General features: G+C 32.2%; 1 protein-coding gene across 1 annotated transcript in view; it reads right to left on the minus strand.

Annotated features, from left to right (window-relative positions):
* Nucleotides 1-6,893: 6,893 nt before the first annotated feature.
* LOTGIDRAFT_124920 (hypothetical protein) overlaps nt 6,894-20,882 on the minus strand; it is a gene marked incomplete at both ends in the record, with an annotated part of 31,595 nt that continues 17,606 nt past the window's right edge. The window contains 19 exons of the mRNA XM_009061395.1: nt 6,894-7,445; nt 7,800-8,045; nt 8,759-8,842; nt 9,515-9,738; nt 10,105-10,288; nt 10,977-11,227; nt 11,661-11,839; nt 12,266-12,363; nt 12,707-12,826; nt 14,085-14,186; nt 14,924-15,003; nt 15,366-15,531; nt 15,916-16,005; nt 16,153-16,315; nt 16,797-17,008; nt 17,333-17,580; nt 17,886-17,968; nt 18,479-18,549; nt 18,891-19,025. Coding sequence (XP_009059643.1) covers nt 6,894-7,445; nt 7,800-8,045; nt 8,759-8,842; nt 9,515-9,738; nt 10,105-10,288; nt 10,977-11,227; nt 11,661-11,839; nt 12,266-12,363; nt 12,707-12,826; nt 14,085-14,186; nt 14,924-15,003; nt 15,366-15,531; nt 15,916-16,005; nt 16,153-16,315; nt 16,797-17,008; nt 17,333-17,580; nt 17,886-17,968; nt 18,479-18,549; nt 18,891-19,025 — 3,288 coding nt within the window. The remainder of the gene's footprint in view (nt 7,446-7,799; nt 8,046-8,758; nt 8,843-9,514; nt 9,739-10,104; nt 10,289-10,976; nt 11,228-11,660; nt 11,840-12,265; nt 12,364-12,706; nt 12,827-14,084; nt 14,187-14,923; nt 15,004-15,365; nt 15,532-15,915; nt 16,006-16,152; nt 16,316-16,796; nt 17,009-17,332; nt 17,581-17,885; nt 17,969-18,478; nt 18,550-18,890; nt 19,026-20,882) is intronic.

Here is a 20,882-nt window from a genome sequence, read left to right on the forward strand (position 1 = left end):
TACAACCCCTACTGTGATTACTCCATGTTGATTACAACCCCTACTGTAATTACTCCATATTGATTATAACCCCTACTGTAATTACTCCATGTTGATTACAACCCCTACCTTGATTACTTCATGTTGATTACATCCCCTACTGTGATTACAACCCCTACTGTGATTACAACCCCTACTGTGACTACTCCATGTTGATTACAACCCCTACTGTGATTACTCCATGTTGATTACTCCCCTACTGTGATTACACCATGTTGATTACAAATCCTACTGTGATTACTTCATGTTGATTACAACCCCTACTGTGATTACTCTATGTTGATTACAACCTCTACTGTGACTACTTCATGTTGATTACATCCCCTACTGTGATTACAACCCCTACTGTGATTACTTCATTTTGATTACAACCCCTACTGTGATTACAACCCCTACTGTGATTACTCCATGTTGATTACAACCCCTACTGTGATTACTCCATGTTGATTACAACCCCTACTGTGATTACTACATGTTGATTACACCCCCTACTGTGATTACTCCATTTTGATTACACCCCCTACTGTGATTACTCCATGTTGATTATAACCCCTACTGTGATTACTCCATGTTGATTATAACCCCTACTGTAATTACTCCATGTTGATTACAACCCCTACTGTGATTACCTCATGTTGATTACAACCCCTACTGTGATTACTCCATGTTGATTACAACCCCTACTGTGATTACTCCATGTTGACTATAACCCCTACTGTAATTACTCCATGTTGATTACAACCCCTACTGCGATTACCTCATGTTTATTACAATCCCAACTGTGATTACTGCATGTTGAATACAACCTCTACTGTGATTACTGCATGTTGATTACAACCTCTACTGTGATTACTCCATGTTGATTACAAGCCCTACTGTGATTACTCCATGTTGATTACAACCCCTACTGTGATTACAACCCCTACTGTGATTACAACCCCTACTGTGATTACAACCCCTACTGTGATTACTCCATGTTGATTACAAGCCCTACTGTGATTACTACATGTTGATTACAACCCCTACTGTAATTACTACATGTTGATTACAACCTGTACTATGATTACTCCAGGTTGATTACAAGCCCTACTGTGATTACTCCATGTTGATTACTTCATTTGAGCCGTGGTGGTTCAGTGAGTTAGACGCTTGATCGCTAACCTGGAGGTCCAGGTAACAGTCCCAGCATAAGTTGTGATAATACCTTCGGATTTGTCAACCCAGTTTCCCCCTGTCAGTTAAGTAGGTAAGATTGACTGACATGGAAAAAGTGTCTAGTTGTTTGGATGGGACAATAGACCAAGTCCCTGTGCATGTTAACAATCCCTCGAGAGTTGGAAATCATAAAAGCCCTAGTCCAGTGCAGCTGTCCTGGCATAATTTCCCGGTAAAAAGACGAGAATAGGGTTTCACCAGATACTAAAAAAAAAAATACAAAAATTTAAAACATTAACAGCAGTTTTTATTCATCAATTTTAACAAAACGTCAATTTTCTTTATATAACTTAAAATATTTCTAAAATTTATATTTTCTTCAAAAAATTAGAATATTTATGTCAACAACAAAATCAATAATTCAAGTGAAACAAAAAATCAGTGAGAATGAAAATTTAAATTGTCAATGAATTTGTTTCATACAGGGTTAAATACTTCATGAAAATTTCTGTCTTGCCTAATATCTAACCTAGTAGTGCTGCCAATGAATAAAATCACTTCAACTATGTCTCTATTTCAATCATCATATCCTGAATACGGGTTTTGACATTGTCTTACAAATCAGGGGTGTGGACATGATGTATTTCTAATTGATCTACCTTCAATCTTTATTTTCATTTGTAAAATTTGAATGTCCTCAATGTACATGTATATCTTAGAGTGATTACACATACAAAATATTTTCTCGGTCTAGATCAAAGTAATGTTACAAAAGACAATTGTCTCCTAAGACTAAAGCTTTTTACCAAATCGGAAAGGATTCAAAAGAGATTTTCTATTTTTTATATGTGTATTCTGGACAATTTATAGCTTCTATTTACACCATTCTGATTTTTCTAGTTTTTGTAGTTTTACAAATGAATGCTTCTATAAACACTTGTTCCCTAGGTAACTACCCAAAGAAATGTGAAAGTAAGGAATCAGTGGTGTCAGACAGGTCGGATAGAAATAAAAACAAAGACAAGAAAACCTCTTTTGAATGTGTTAAAGTTCAGTAAAAGTTAACTGTAAAGGTGAATGTTGGTAGACTGATCTGTGTATTGCACAATAAGATAATATATCAGACTAATCATAATAAAAAATAGTTGAAAATAATATTTAATATATATACACTGGATCAGACTTTTAGAAGGCAATTACAATATATCTTGAAATTTACAATGTATTAAGGAGTGAGTAGGTGAGGTGCAGTTCCAGGCAGAATTATGGATACAGTAGAACCTAGGTTACCAACCTTTTTCAGGAAGCGAACTAATTCCAGAAACCGGCATCAGATCGCGACCCCTAAGAGTAAGCCTCATGTTTAAATCAATTTTATTGAATTACAATGTTATCAGTTTCTAAGAGACAAATTCTCAAACCATATCAATTTTCAAAAAGTTTTTGGACTAGTCTCCGACACCAAGAAGGGCATAACGACCCAGTAGAAGATAGTAACGATTCGGGTATAGACTCATACTTTATCAAATTGTTTTTTCTATTATCTACTGTATCAATAATATCAATTGTACACTGCACCAGACATCATACCTCGTTTTATCACAACTAGACATCTAGACAAAAACCAAAAGAAAATGGCAAGCTGCTTAAAAAGGCTTCTTATATTTTAACTGTAGCATTTTAGGACTGTGAAGAGAAATGACGAAATAACGAAATAAAATGAAGTTTTCACCTTTCTTGATTCAATGTAGTATCTTATTGAGCTAATATAATGAATAAAGTTTCACATTCTATTGCTGAGCAGACACAATCAATGTAAGGTTACAATCTGAATCTAACTGAGCAAATGAAATATGGAGTTTTTAACTTAGCTTTAACCTTGCAATTTTTAAATTCATAAAATTTTGTCAAGAAAATTTGGAAATGAAAGCCAAAAAAGCATACCTGTTTTCCAAAAAATAATTTGAATGAGAAGCAAGAATCACCTTATAGAAAAAAAATCTTTTGATCTAGATGATCAATTATGATGCCATAAACCAAATTCTCTCAAATGGACATTGTGACCGTTTTAAAAATTTCTCAGAATTTCTGGGTTTCAGCACTATTTATTTATCGTTGGTCTTAATAAAAAAAAATTAGATTTCAAGTTATATTTGTTAAAGAAAAAACTGTGATACATATACAGTAAAATTACACATACAGGAATTCCACCTCTTGATATGAGGTCAAAGTATACAACAAAATCCCCTTAAATCTGATACATCCATAAAACTGTTAAGTGTTCTTCAATAATTATCTGTAGTTTTTTAGATTTATTGGATTTTGTTGTATAGTTATGACACCAGGTAAGTCCACTGATAAACATACTGTATATTTCTGAATACAATGCACAAGCATGTATAATATGCACCTCTTATTATCTATGTCACTGTAAATAATACACATCTTTTCCTGACGAAAAAAATCAACAAGTTGTCATAACACAGACACCTTAATAAGTGAGTGGTAATATCACATATTCACTTATTCAGGCCTACTTGTAAACTGGATTACTTGGTGCATTAAACACAGAAATATACAGTATAATATTGACTAAGTTAATTGAGAAGTTAATGTTAATTCTGACAGCAAGGTAGTATTACTTAAATATGTGTTACAAATAAATCTAAAAGTGATATAATTGGTCCCTGTATTCATATAGGTTTAATGTGCATACTTTATCTCCTTCAGAGTTACTCTCAACTTCAGTGAGCTTATAACTGAACCATCTCTATCATTTAATAAATATTCAAAATAAAATTTTTTAACAGATACCATTTGTCTTAGAATGTCTCCTTTTACATTTAAAAAAAAAAACACACTTCCTAGAAAACTGACTCATATTTTGACTGAATTCTCTTCTGTAAATCACATTTCCAAATAATCTTTAAATTGGTTGGCATTTTCACCAACCCAAACAATCTATCAGTAATTGGTAGAATTTTTAGTTAATGTATTTCAATTTATAGAAAAATAATTGGCAAAACATGAATCTGTAAATATTGTAAAAGAGAGAGTAGATACATGATTATCTAGATTGGTGATCTAAGTGCTGAATGAATCAATTGTAGGAATTATCTGTTACAAGCTAAAACAGTTTTACATTTGGGGTAATCTATGATTTGTGTTCAATGTGCTCAAATATTTGAAAACTGCTGAAAGTGCTAAAAAGGCAAACAGTAAATTGAAAGGAAATCGTCCAAAAATACAGAGAAAATTTTTGCATAAAAAAAGTAAAGCTGTCTTCTGATAAAAAACTCAGAAATTGTGGTCATGTGACTGTGAAAGCTTTGAAATATAATTTCAATAATTATAATATATTGATTGTTATTATATACAGTATATTACAGATAATCTGGCTTTATAGCATTTTCCATATTCTTAATCATATTAACATACAGTCCTCCACAATTGAAGTTGTCGTGGCCCTCCCCCGCCCCGCCTTTGAATTTCATATAATATTTCATAGGAAAAAACTGCCCGTGGGCCCCTTGATAATTCTGTGACCCCTACTCTAAAGATTCATTCTGTAGTATTTTCATACATCTATTAATTTATCGGATGTTACTCTTTCTTATTGGTTTGTATACTTATCACATGGTTCGACTAACCACCTGCTTGGCAACCTCTGCACATGTCATTCTTTGAATAAACACATGGTACCAGATAGCCATCTTGTTGAGTCATGCTTTCTCATGCTGCGATATTCAGCTGAACCCCCAAAATATTACACATACTGCTCAGAAAGAGGCTATGTTTGTTAAATAGAAATAAAAAATATGGAAAATGTTATAAATAAATTATGCTTTAACAAAATTTAAAATTGAAATAACAATTTGAAATGTACAATAATATGCTTTCATAAATCACCATAGGGAGTCAGAGATGTTTATACATGTGGGTATGTTTTGAATTAGAAATACAAGTAATTAGTTTCATTTTGAGTCAGTGTATATGGTCTGCCATGCAGTTTCAATGTCTACTTCCGTTAGTAGGTTTTATTTGAAAAGAAAACGCAGGTTCCAATCAAGTTTATGCAAACGGTTATGTCATTCAATGGGAAATTATCCCTTTCCACTCTTTTTTTATTTTCAACATTTGGGGGATTCTTAAGATGCACAACTTGTAACTGAAATGAAATGAAATGAATGGAGTTTTACGTCCTACTTTTCTGCACCATGTGGGCTAATGAAAACAGCCACAACTTGTAACACACAGGGATTTGAGATCTAGTTTTTAGAACAATAACTGATTAAACACAGAGAGGGTTTCTGTAGCCAAGAATAGTTTGGGTTTATATTTGTCAACAATGCCTGCACATGTAAAAACATCCCTGACTCACTATTAATATACTCTATACAATATATAATAATAATAAAATACCAGTTTTAATAAAAATAATCACCATAATAATGTACACCTGTAATAGATTTTACTGCCTCAACCAGTGTTTGTTAGAACCCTGGTATTCAGAAGCCACATGGTAGAAAGAAACACAATGAAATGTCCTACTTTTCTTTTCCAGATTAGGATAATGGAAATGAGCAACACCCTGCAGTGTGCAATGAGGGAAATTTTTTCAGGACAGCTGCATTTGCCTACTCCATTTCTAATTGTCAAGGGGTGCACATGCACAACCTGATGAACTAGCATCTAGTTGTAGACTAGTATGTCTGACAGCATTCTTTAACATTGAAGATGGCAGCCCTCTTGTGACCCAATTTTAATGAGTTGTAAGCAAAACTCTGTTGTGCTTTTTCCGAACAGTTATAAGGAACAGTTTGTCTTGCTGCAGGTCATCAAGTCCACAAAAGCTGGATATAGTTTGACACAGCAAAAAAAAACCCTTAAGTAAACAATGAACTCTTCCAATCATTCATATCAAGTATCATATTGATCTAAAGTATGCATGTGCGGAAGAGTCCATTTGAAATTTGATGGGTGTTATAAAGATTACAAACACACTATATCCAGCCTCTTACACCATGATTCCAAAGGCTACAACAAAATTGCTCGTTCAGTAGACACTAGCACAAAACATTTAACATTTTGCTAACTACACGCAGGGATGTTTTTTAACTTACAAGTAGGTAGCTTCATTCACAGGGTAAACTGTTTCTTAACATGCATAGATAGATAAAAAATATATTTGACAAAAACCATGATGAATTTATATTCTATATTGATAATATGGTAACAGAAAAAAATACAAGAAAATATAGGATGATATGATGCTTTGACTGAAAATTAATAAATTTATTGATATTAATTTATATATGTTAATTAATTCAAATTACTTAAATCTAAAACTTTTTAAAATAATTTGACAATGACTAAAAACCCTGAAAACAGGCTAGAAATATATATTTATAGATAGCAGCATTCTGTTTAAAAATTACTCAATGTTATGATAGTTATCAAGGCTGATGTGTTTATCATGTATTCGATCCCCCTTAACACTTCATTGAACTATTCCATACTATGATACATTCTTGAATGTTGATAATAGTTCATTAGCTAAACCAGGGGTGTTCTGTTGTGTCATATCAAGTCTCATGTCATGAAAAAATGTTCTATCTTCAATAGAATTATTATTTTTTGCCGAATAAAAATGTCATGACAACTAAAAATGTTATGACAACCTGTAACTGTCATGACAACTATAAATGTTCGACAATCATGTTGTTCGAGTTTGTGTCTGGTTGAACAGCGTTATTTTTCTGTGGTTTACCGCTATTATGGCGTGTTATTTTGGTCAATGTCACAGGACTTTTGGTACGGTCTTGAGCTCTGTCTCTCATATTGATTCCACTGGTGATAAGTTCACCAAAACCTTCTTGGTGAGCAAATGCATAACCTGATCGAATAGATCTTGTACTTCGACGCATTGTAGATTGTCTGCGAATGTTGAGATCTCGCGATCGTGATTTCGTTTTCTTCATACGTTGTTGAAGTCGCACTTTGTCTGCAAGATTTGGAGTTATGTTGGTCTGATAAAATCGATACGCCACTGTTGGGACTAGTAACACAGTACACGTTAGTAGCAGACACAACCAGAAGTTCGGTGATGAAAACACAGATAACGCCACTCCCACGTACGAATATCCAATTCCGTCGGAGTAAAAGGCCAGAATAAAACAGAAGAAGTAGATAATACTACCCCAGATCACAAAATGATTAAATCCTGTCCAATATGATGTATCCAGAGCACACTGAAATAGAAAACACATATGGTTAAATAGGTCAGATGTGTTTATGCACATGCAAGGGTGATTCAAAACAAACATACATTTTATTAATATTAGTATAGTATGCCTTTGATGAATTAATAGACTCCACCCCTTAAAATTTTAATGAGCTATTCCTATCTGAAATATATGGTATAATATTGATTGAAAATAAGCATGAGTGGAAGAGTTCAATTGAGAGATGAGGGGTGTCAAACAGATGACTGAAGTCATATCCAGCCTTGAATTTGAATTTAAGGTAAATGAACACTGAAAAAACAGATACAATCACCCAAGAGAATTAAAATAAAAAGCTGAATAAATTGGTAATAAACTTACTCTTATGTTGGTGGATACCACAAGAATGGCAGCCACTACCGTACCAAACGATTGTAGATCCACTAAATCTTGTCCAGAATTACCGTGAGAGTAGAGGAACGCTCCGTAGGGGATAAAAAATAAAATTAACGAAGTTAACACCCCCTCTCCAACACTCCATAAAAATTTCTGTTTATTAAAAAGTGCGTCTTGTAAACCAGGCAGGTAGAGTTTAGGATAACGAACTGAATAGTCATCATTTACATCCTGAAATTTAAAATAAAACAAAGATATAGGAACAATAGAATAGATCAGAGGCCCTCTTCTCGAAAACTTAAGAAGAATTTAGTGTTCCATTTATCTAATTGGTCAATCAGTAAAATTGATACAAAATTTAGTTGAGGAATAAGATTAGTACAATATTGGAAAAATAGTGGACCACAGCCATATACGCCCACCACGGCATGCGGATGGTAAAAACGAAACATCCATTTTAAGTTTCATCAAAATCGGTTGAAAACTAAGAGAGTAATAGCATAGTCAAGATTTTGGGGCAAGGGCAATAACTCTGCTTCTAATGGTCGAAAATGGCTCAAATTCGATCTTGATCTTCGTTTTATGAATATGCATACACATACCGAATTTCATTTGATTCCATCAAAAAATCTACCTTTTAGAGCGTTTACAAGCAAATGTTGACGGACAGACAGGGGTGCCGATAATATACGTCCACATAGAGAGATGTGGGCGTATAAGAATTGAATATAAGGCTTAAGTAGGATAAATGAAAGAACAGACAATTTGAAGGATATTTAATAATAATAACTATATTAACATCTTTATTCCGTATTTAATTAGCACTATACCTATCTAGAGCTTCTATTAGAAGCTGAATGAAATAAATCCCATTTAAATAAAAACGTGTGAAATTGCAGTCAAGTCTAATTTATTTTGATAATGTAGATGTAAAAAATCTTTACCTGATCCAACATGGCTAAGACCAAAACAGGAAGTGATGTATAGAACACATTATACAATGAAATAAAATACGGATCATACAATGTCTGAAATAGATAAAATAGTTCGAGAATTTAAATTTGTCCTAATTGTAGTAAGGTCTTCAAAAGGCATGGAAACCATGGAAACATCTTGCATTATCCATCAAACAAACAAACATGAGCAAAGTCTTTGAGTGGACAAAATCAGTCAGGGGTCAGGGGTTCCAAATACAAAAAAGAAAGAAACAACTATATTTTACAAGGATAACAACTTAGGTTCACAGTTAAAGATCCTTTCTTCCAGTTGGTTCTTTGCCAAACCTCTTAGCATTGATCTTTCCTGGATTATCTGTACCCATTTACAGCTGGGTCGACTGGAATTATGAGTGAAGATGACCTATTCAAGGTCATCTGACTATAACACGCCGATCGAGAAACATGACATGACTTTATGCCACTATTTAAAAGTGTTGATTTGAGCCTGAATATTCTTGGGAAAACAATTTTCCAATTCTCAACCATATTCAGTCGAATTTCAAAAACGTTATTGAATTTGAACTCAACTATGATAAATACTGTATTGGGTGTCGCTAGCAAGGCAGAACATGTTCACTCTTGCAGAATGCATGATGTCATTGGATTTCAACTGGTTTGTCTACAAAGCTAATACTGATTGGTAGAATTATATCTAGATCACCTTGTTTCACCACTAAAAATCAGAAAAAAATTTGAACTAACCTGTGCAGAAAATCCACAGAAAAAGGCAAACCAGAAATGACACAAAGTAAACGCAAAATTCTTATAGAAAAAATATCGCAAGAATTTACACATTCGTAGATATGACCAACGTCCATGAACAAGTAAAAGTCTTTCGAGGTAACGGAACTGAGCTAGAGCGTAATCACTGGCTAACACTGCCTGCATTCCTTCTTGTCCACTTATACCAACACCAATATGGGCCACTGAAAAAATATTCAATATAACGTCAAAATATCATATATACAGAAAATAATGGTCAAAAAACAAATTTATTTAAGGAATGACTTGAACATTTTTTCAGTTTATAGATGTATAAACAGAAAAAACCTGTGTACACTGTATAAATCCGCGTAGTGGTTTATACATAAGTGTACACAGGTTTTTTCTGTTTAGGTTTGGAATTCATTTCATTTCATAGATTAGACGGTTCAGTGACGTTTCTTGGAAATATAGGGGAGGGGTGAGCAGAAATGCCACTGGAAAGGTTGCTATAGAGGCACTAGGAACATAACTTTCATTACAAGTGTGGGATATGGGAATATTTTAACTTTGGTATACATCCTACTTACTCTTGATCATACTAACATCATTGGCTCCATCACCAATAGCTAACGTTATAGATTTCTTATGTTGTTTAATCAAATCCACCACTAGTGCCTTCTGTAATGGTGTCACTCGACAACATATTATAGCTTTACACGATAACCCTAACTCGAGGAATAATCCTTCTAATTCTGGTTTCAATGCATAGGCCTGGAAGAAAATTAAAAAATGAAACAGTTTGCTAAGAGTTGCTGTATTCAAGATGTGACTAAGACTATGCTACAGAAAAGATCTGCCAAAATTTCCGTTCAGTAATTGTCTGCTACGTTATGGAGAAACCAACTTAATTTGACAATATTGCATCAATACAAAATATCAAGTCAAATATTTTAAAACTTTGACATTTTTATTTTATCCTTAAATATTTTTGTGAACACTGAATATATTAATCTTTTCAAATAAAACAGTTAATGACTTTCTAATCCTGCCAACACAAAATCTCAAACAAAACAGCCAGGGGCTTGGTTCATGAAAACGTGATTTTAGTGTTCGAGTAATCCGATTGGCCAATAGCTAAAATCTATTTTAATTTCAGCTTTTAAAGCCAATTAGATTTCTTAATTTCTTAAAATCTTGTCTGTGATTCAGTAAAAATTTTGTGAAACAGACCCCTATTTTGGAATTGTGGGTCCCATAAAAAAAAAACAACTTCAAAAAGTACAAGTAAAATAACTATGTCCGTTTACAACCATAGCTAATTTCCCTGTCTAATTTCTTTCCTAATTGACAAGAGCTCATCTCATGCTATGACACATATTTAAGAAATACAATCTGAATCTAAACGGCTAGTTTTAGAAATGGGGGTCACCATGCAAATAATAACCGTAATTCAACTTACTAAACTATGACCGTTTACCACCATAGCGAATTCACCACACTCTTCAGTATTATTGGGTACGTGACCATTGGTACGTCCATTAGCTATCACTACACCAGATTCATGTTTACCACTTCTCAACGCCTTAATTTCATCTAGAGCTGACTGCAATTCCTTCTGGACCTCCTCCGAAGAATCAGAACTGATGATAAACGGCTCTTCCATCTCCTCGGTGAGAAGTTTACAAGAATAGCCGATATTGATGGCAGTTTCTGAAAAATACAGGAAATATATAGGAACACCTGATGCCACTTTGCCATTGAGTTTATCAACACTATCTATGCATTTCTGAGAGTTTTGGCAGACCTTTCAGAGAGTTCACATGGCACAATGTTAATTTAGGTTTTTGGGTTTGTTGACACAGTTTCCTATTTCAGCCCACAAAGCTTACGTGTATTTGTTATCTGTTTTTGTCCAGAAAGCTTATCTTTCACAGAGTCCATATAGTTAATAATGTTTATTTGGTATTAAGGTTTGTCAACTCGACATTGCTTCAGAGTGTCCACATATCCACATAGTTAATGTCTACTTGTCCCTATTTTTGATAGTTTTTTCTTTTTTTGGTTTGTCAACTTGACATCTATCAGAGAGTCCAAGTGGCAAATAATGCTTTTTTGGGTATCCTTAATCCATATCAATCCTTACCTTGTTTGTCTCCAGTCAGGACCCAGATTTTTATACCAGCTTGAGCTAGATTAGCGATGGTTTCAGGAACACCATCTTGTAATTTATCTTCTATAGCCGTAGCTCCTATTAATATCAAATTCTTTTCTATTTCCTCATAAACTTCATCTAATTTATCATCTCGATTTACCATTGATGTACTGAAAAATACATTGAAAAGATGCTCAATTTATTTTATATAATAAATACTGTTATTATAGTGTTAGATACTGTAGCCATGTTAACTAGGTTGCTTAGTAAACTGTGATGTCATTTACTTAGTTACGAAGAGAAAGGTTTTAGTTTAGTATGGATGAAAATCATTCTTCAGTTAGTTTTTCATTTTTTCAACAAAAAAACGGATGGTTGTTTGCTCGCATCTTAGTTGGTGTGCAAAATATTGATTACCTTAAATGACACAGCTGTAAATGGCTAATGATTAAAAAGTAAAGTTCAATGCCAAGAGGTTTGGTTATAGCCAACAGAAAGTTTTCTTTTTAAGATAATATAACACTCATGATGTTTAACACAATCTACAGAGAGGTGACAATATAACTACAATCTGAATGAATTATTAAAACACAAACCTTGCAGCATGTTGTTTCTTTTTCCACGCTTCAAAAACATCAGCATCTAATTCTTTATAAGCTAAACAGAGTGTTCGTAATCCTGTTTGAGCAAAATCCTGAAGAAAACAAACAAGACATTCAACATGAAAAATGATTAAAGATGGGTTTCCTTATTTTTTTGACCTCTCTTGATCAGTCACTCGTTGGAATTCTGCTGGTAATTCTCTTCTAATTTAGCTAATTATGAATTAATTATGGACATATTTCTACAAGTCATTAGAACACCTCTACTTTCTATTCATATAAGAATTAGCATTTTCATTTTCATAAATGTAAATAGGGGAACCCATCTTTAACAGTGTATCAGGATTGTCAGTTTGGCGTTGACTCCTAACCCCTCCCCTATCAATGGAGATATAAAAAAAGATAACAAATTTTTAAAAAAACAAAAAAACTTACATTGAGATGATTTAAAGTTAAATCTTTTAATTCTTGACAAGAACTATCTAGTCTCTCAAATATTACTGAATCAGCTCCTTTACAATATAACAGTATTTTATTATCTTTTCTTAATATCACCTGCAAACATAATATCATTATATCAATATATTTAATATAAGATTGGGACATCATTCAGGAATTCAGACGTACTCTTGGACATATTTGCTTCTATATTTACAATAATAAAATATTTTCAATGTTAAAATAATGCTCAATACACCAATTGTAGAGTGATATAGAAATACCACTGTTAAAATAGTGCTCAATACATCAATTGTAGAGAGATATAGAAATACCACTGTTAAAATAGTGATAAATACATCAATTGTAGAGTGATATAGAAATACCACTGTTAAAATAGTGCTCTATACATCAATTGTAGAGCGATATAGAAATACCACTGTTAAAATAGTGTTCAATACATCAATTGTAGAGTGATATAGAAATACCACTGTTAATATAGTACTCAATACATCAATTGTAGAGTGATATAGAAATACCACTGTTAAAATAGTGTTCAATATATCAATTGTAGAGTGATATAGAAATACCACTGTTAAAATAGTGCTCTATACATCAATTGTAGAGTGATATAGAAATACCACTGTTAAAATAGTGCTCAATATACATCAATTGTAGAGTGATATAGAAATGCTACTGTTAAAATAGTACTCAGTACATCAATTGTAGAGTGATATAGAAATACCACTGTTAAAATAGTACTCAATAAATCAATTGTAGAGTGATATAGGAATACCACTGTTAAAATAGTACTCAATACATCAATTGTAGAGTGATATAGAAATGCTACTGTTAAAATAGTACTCAGTACATCAATTGTAGAGTGATATAGGAATACCACTGTTAAAATAGTACTCAATACATCAATTTTAGACCAATATAGAAATACCACTGTTAAATAGTGCTCAATACATCAATTGTAGAGCGATATAGAAATACCACTGTTAAAATAGTGCTCAATACATCAATTGTAGAGCAATATAGAAATATTAAAACGGAACTTGAATCATGTTGTTACTCAGAGTTTCATGCTATGTGATCATCAGACAACTGACCTATTTCAGCCTGTTTCCCTACTGAAGCTGGACGAGTACATATTCTCATGTCTACACCTTGAGACAAGTTCGAATCGTTTGTTTAAAGAAGTGTTCTTAGAGGCATTAATGATCAAAAGCTTCTCAGTTAAACATTGGTCACATTGTTTGGTTTTATTTGTGTTACATTAATGACTTTTGTCCTTTATCTAGTTTGTCACATGAAGAATTGTGTTAAGCCAGTTAAGACTTGGTGTATCAGTAAAAATCAATATACTTACAGACATGCGTTTACGGACATTGTTAAAATCTAAAATACATAATAACTCATAAATTTCAGTTTGACCATGGACTTCTATAGTTATAGTTGCAGGTGTTCTCGACTGCAATATATAAATATTATATAATAATAGAATTAATATTTACATCTTCACTTAATGTATCATTTAAAGCAAATGACAAGCCTGACATCCTCATGCTGTGTTCTATGAGGGAAATATTATCAGTACATCAGCACCAATGTTGAGATTGTACAATTGTAATGGGAAAATTCAGACTTTGGGGTCACAAACCTTTTTCATACTTCGCTGAGATTTTACTCAAATTTGAAGCAGCCATTCCAGGTGACAACTGATTTTATCCAAGACAAATCATATCAATCTTTTCTGGCATTATCACATTAACCTTCAAATTTTCGACAGGGGCATTATGAATTTGAAAAAAAGTTAAATTGAGCTTGAGAAATGTTTTGTGGCCCTGGGGCCTGATCTAATTCAGTATCTGTGATAAAAGCAAGCTGCTCTACACTAGGTAATAGAGTTTTACATCATTTCTGCATTATTAAAGCAATTGACACACTAACAGACAACCTCATGCAGTGTGCAATGAGGAAAATATTATCAATATTAATGTTAAAGGGAAACAATCATCATTTTCAGGGGTTGATTTGAGTTTTTAATATATGTAAACAGAAGTACTAAAACTGTACAAAAAAATCACATAATCCCTTGCAGTATACATCAAACTAGGGATTTCGCTTTCTATTTATATCTTCACTGGTTTCTCACTTGTCTGAATATTGAATGTTTTGTTGACAAGGTCTATAATAGGAAATATTTACCTTAAAAACAAAGCCGAAGTTCCTTGCAGCTGAAACTAAGGCACCTTCATCAGGGGACTGGGCTTGATATTCTAGTCTCCCTGAAAAAAAAACATTTGTATTATTCAGATTGGGCAAAAGGGATGCATCATATTTTCACCATAGAAGCTTACATCAGATTTTTGATTATGTTTCATTGAGAATTCTTGAACTGGCTTGTCAAAATGAATAGTGTAGAGCTAAATTTCAAGATACATCCACATAAAATTCTTTTTTGTTTTACTTTTCAAGGGATTTTTTAGGTACACTATATGTGTTATAATATAGGGTTTTCACTTGTCCACCCCTTTTCAACATAATTGATAAAGAATCAACTAGACAAGGACTGAACCTGAGGCTTCCAGTTTGGTCACAAAATACAAGACTCAGGGTATCAGAACAACCATGCGAAAACGTTGCTCACCATCTTTTTTAGTTTCTGGCATCACAGTATGACATAAAGCTAAATTACGGAAAAACGCCTCCACCTCCGGCACTCCCTGTTTAACATCTTCTAATAAATACGGATCGTAAAAATCAAACGATTCTTCAGCGTAGGAATTACCAGAAAAATCTACTCTTGGTGTTCTCTGTAAATAACAAATAATATTTTATTACAAGATTTTACGCAAATCAGTACCAAAGGTAATCATGTGAAAGTCTCTGATAGGTAGTTTGGAAAAGTTGGTTGGGCTAATTTTAAAAAAAATCAGCTTCTATGGCATATATGTCTACGAGTTTCACATATTCCTAATTATCTGCTTGAGTTTAGGCTAATGAAGACAGACAATGAGGAAAATTTTGCCAGGACAGAGAGACTAGCTTTTTGTATCCAAGTTTTAACTGTCGAGGGATCTTGAACATATCAGAGTTTATGTTCAAATGAAAGCTTAGTGGCCATGTATATTAAGAGTAAACAAAACTCCAGAGTGAATTGGAAATATTCAAGATTGTGGTAGAAATAGTCTACATACCTCTGTTATCTCCAATAGATTACCGAACTCATCCATCGGATCTCCGTAAGATTTTCTATTCACAGAACACTTGTTGAACGTCATGATATTCTGTAGGAAACAATAGAGGAATTAGAGTAATACTAAAAACTTCAACAGTTCAAAATTGAGGCACATTCAAATATCTAAGAGACAAATGAAAGAAATACAGGAAATACATGATATCAGAAAGAGAGACAGTGATATATTTAAACAAACCTGTGTTAAAGTGCCTGTTTTATCAGAGAAGATATATTCTATCTGTCCTAATTCTTCATTTAAAGTTGTCGTTCGAGCTTTAGCTGGTGTATCTTTCTTCTCGTAATATAACTTAACATCCCAGTTGATCCATAAACTATTTACAAGACGGATTATTTCAACACTGAAATATAGTAAAATATTCATCAATATCAATGAGAACAGGGTCAGTGCTGCATACAGGTATGTACAAATGAGGAAAATTCTTACTGGCCAATTTAACAAAAAAATAATCGAACATGTACTGGAACGGATCATATAATTATATTAGAGTACTCAAAGTTCATGATTTTTATTATCTGGATAATAATACAACAAGTCCATCAGGGTTCAGTATGGAGGAGGTATACTTTATAAAACGGACTTGTGTATGAGCAAAGTTAGCAAAAATCCTTCACAAATTCACAAATATGTTATTTCTATTATAGGATAATCTGAACATCACTGCTGACTGTTAACTTTATAAATATAAAACAATCTTGATTATAAAATAGTATAAAATGTTGTCACGTTCTTGCGTGAGAACGTGCTTGATTTTTTTCCTCCCGATACCCCCTTTCTCGACACCTACCCCACCATAGCATGCCCTAAATCAATAATCTTACCTCACATAGAGTGATATAGGCACAACAGTATTTAAAATAATAATATAGGACAGGAATACAAGAGCTCCGATAGTTGCTGCCCCTTGTTCTTTATTTTCGTTAACGAACCACTCCCATGGGAGGTATTTCTGATAGTCGAAACCAACGGCTGTTTCCCATACACCACACGCTATCGTAGTTATCAGGCACATTGTGACCAAAAATAGAAAAATCTGAAAAAAATAGAGGGAGTTTGTTTTAAGAATAAGTTATGGGTGTGAATGAGATTTTGCTAAGTCTAGAAAGCTCAAGAATGAGAATGACAGTAGTATGATAAGAAAGGTGAAGGCCCCATGTTTCTCTTTCAGTGGTTACACATTGTGACCAATATAGGATACTTGGGAAAAATATACTCTGTTTAAATCTTTGATAGCCTATTACACAAAAAAATTCTTCATACTTGGGCGAGTATTAGCTATTCTAGGACTGGATTGTTTAGTCTATTTTTTAGGAGAAAGTAAACAGCATAAAACTAGTAAATTCAATATAATACTTACTCTTATAATAAGCAGATTCATCAGCCTATCAATATGGGTGCGTTTAAATTTTGTCTTCCCAGAATTCATCATTAACTTGGTATCTCGTCCTGCGAATATAACCAAGCCGTAACACCAGGCTGTATTACGTAATATACACCCTCGTAGTAATATCTTCTCGTTATCCAATGAATATTCTTTATTATTCATCGTTAACTTTCCTTCAAATTTACTCAGTCTATTATTTGGTGGTTCACATAATATTTCAGCTGAAATAGACAAATAGTAGAATAAAATCAACAGTTAACTCTATTATTCAGAAGGTATTCACTGGATTCATTTTATCAGTCAAAATTTTGCAACAATCGATGTATTCCTGTCTTCATTTTTCAAATAAAATCATCATCACAAAAGCTGTTTATAATATCCAAGAGAGGTGTAGAAAACCTCTTTACAATCTCTATAACATGATACAAAACAACAAACAGTTATTACATTTATTGAGCCAGTCTATCAAAATAATAATTTGTCTCACTTTTCTATCATCAAGATTTTTATTCAAATATATACCCACCAGAAAACTGATCCATTTTACTATGATTGTCTTCTAGAACAGCTGTATCATCTAATGCCTGCTTTACTTTTAAATTCGTCTCTCTACAAAATCAAAATCTAACATTGAACCTGTAGAATAATACTCAATTACTAACTTATAACACATTAAGATAGTGGACCACAGCCATATACGCCACCACGGCTTGCAGATGGTAAATATTCAAGATTTTGGGGCAAGGGCAATAACTCTGCTTCTAACGGTCGAAAATAGCTCAAATTCCAACTTGATCTTCGTTTTATGAATATGTATACACATACCAAATTTCATTTGACTCCATCAAAAAATCTGACGGACGGACAGGGGTACCAACAATATACATCCACATAGAGAGATGTGGGCGTATAAAAATGTAAGAAAACATATCTACTATTTGTAATAAGCCTATAAAAACTTTACAGAGAAGAAAGTGGGGGTGGGGGAACAATGAGCAATATAAATACATTTTATACAGATAAAAATACAAATAATAATACTCATTTCAAATCACCATGGACAAGAAAATAAGACAATAGGGTCCAGAGTTTCATATACCATTATATACAGAATCTTACCCATCTAATTCAGCTGTTTCTATATAACATAAACTATTAGGTTCACTGGCAGATAATAGTAGTAAATCAGCCTGAAATATTAGAAATATTATTAACCTGTAGCTCTTATCAATATACTTCATAGATGTACTAGTTTAAAATATCTTAGGGCTTTAGAATTTTTGATATATAAAATCTGTCTTTTTGTGATTTTTTGTCCCACTGATCTACCTTTACAGGTATAAAACATTACCTTTAATCTATATAAATTCATGTCTAACTTTATTCATAAATAACGATGTCTTTTCTCTAAACAAATACATATCTGCTTGACCAAAAATAATGTGTTTCAGACACACAAGCCATCATCAGACAAGGTAAGAAATAGGGGCAACTCTTCCTATAATCAATCTATTGGTTAATGGAAACTTACAGCTATGAATTCATTATTCTGTAGTTTAATAATATCTCCCACCATGACTTTATGCCATCTTTCTTCTATCAGCTCCCCGTTACGCAGCACGTACGACAATCTGTTGTTAACGATATCGTCATTCCGATGTCGTTGCTAAAAATAAATATTATCAATCTATATTTCTACCCTTTTAAAATAAATTTTAATAACGTAAAATTTTTTTGAAAAGTTGACATTTACATCTGTTCTTGTAAAATCAATTTCAATCTATTTTAGTCATTTTATAAATCCTTTCTATTATTCTATTATTGCAAGTTAATTTGCCAATGAAATAGAAAATAATTTAAAACAATCTTTAGAATGACATATTTCTAAAACAGTTTTTCCTACTGTACATGTACATTTTCATTTTTGATATTTTTGTCCGATAAATCATTCAAAACTTTCAGTTCCTTTTTATGTTTTCATTATATCTTCTGAGGAAAGAAAACTTATTGCCGTTAAAATTTAATCAAAATTGTATTTCTTATTTCTTATTATATTCAAGTATTGATTGTATATAAATCTTCAAAGAAAAAATATACATATTTATTCATTTATTTTCATGTTGAATACCACGATAATCTCCTATAACCTGACATGTATAGGTTCATTGGATGTCTGATTACACAGAGATTGTTAGAGTTTATTTATTTATTCATTTATTTACCTATATCTTTATCTTTTTTATTATTATTTGTTTATATATTTATCTATTTATATCTATTTATATTCATTTATATATTTATTTATTTATTCATTATTTATCTATTTATTTTCTTAGTTATTGTCTAATTCATTTATCTATTTACTTATTTATCATTTTATTTATTTATTCATTTATTTATTTATTTATTCATTTATTTATTTATTTATTCATTTATTTATTTATCATTTTACTTATTTATCATTTTATTCATTTATTCATTTATTTATTTATTTATTCATTTATTTATTTATTTATTCATTTATTTATTTATCATTTTACTTATTTATCATTTTATTTATTTATTCATTTATTTATCATTTTACTTATCTATTAGTTTATTTATTTACATATTTATTAACGTAAAATATCCAATCATACATGTTAACATAAAACCTGATATGATTTAATACACTCAATCATTTATTCGTTGATTTAATTCAAACACAATGATCCAATTCAATTATAAAATAATAACAATATCTATCAGGATGTAACTGTAATTAAATTAGCAGGAAACAATCATTAATTGTGGGACTTTGCTACGGCAAAGTCCCAGTTTGTTATCGAAATGTCAATTCTTTTTTTTTTTTTTTTTTTTCGATTTTTACACACCTTCCTGAGCTTAAACTACAATAGTTGCAGCAACCATTCAACATTCACGAACCTTAGATATAGGCGACGATGTGCATAAATATATTTTGGATCTTTTTTGCAAAACCGGAAGTGCCACAGTTCAATATGTGCAAGAATAGATAATCGGCTCTAGAAGTCGTATTTTTGGGTCGATTTTCTTTGGGTTTGCATTTTTGGAATCTACTGTTTAAATCTGAAAGAATAGCCGTTTCAAAATTTCAAAATTCGAAAATTTGTCGCAGACATTTTTTTTGCCAAATTTTGCATTTTTTTCATTTTTTTTGCTTTTTGTCTGATTAATCTGAAAAAAATTGAGCAAAGACAGTTTAAGAAAGTAAACAAAACGGTACAGTCAAATTTTCAATTTCACTTCCGGTTTAAACAGGAAATCGATGTTCACTTCCGGTTGAATATCTTCCGGTGTAATTTGTATAAGGCAAAAAATTTTATGCTGGTAGGTAGACAAAGTTATGACAAAAAAACGAAGAAAAAAAAATCCGGAACAGAAGTGAAACTTTGGCCGCCATTTTGTTTTTTCTGAAATGATTCGATTTTTATTCGGACATAATGGCTCATCCGATTTAAATGATTTTGGTGTCAAATGAAAGAAGATAAAAAAAAAACATGAC

Source organism: Lottia gigantea, assembly GCF_000327385.1.
Source record: "Lottia gigantea unplaced genomic scaffold LOTGIsca_48, whole genome shotgun sequence".
In the NCBI taxonomy this organism is placed as follows: domain Eukaryota; kingdom Metazoa; phylum Mollusca; class Gastropoda; family Lottiidae; genus Lottia; species Lottia gigantea.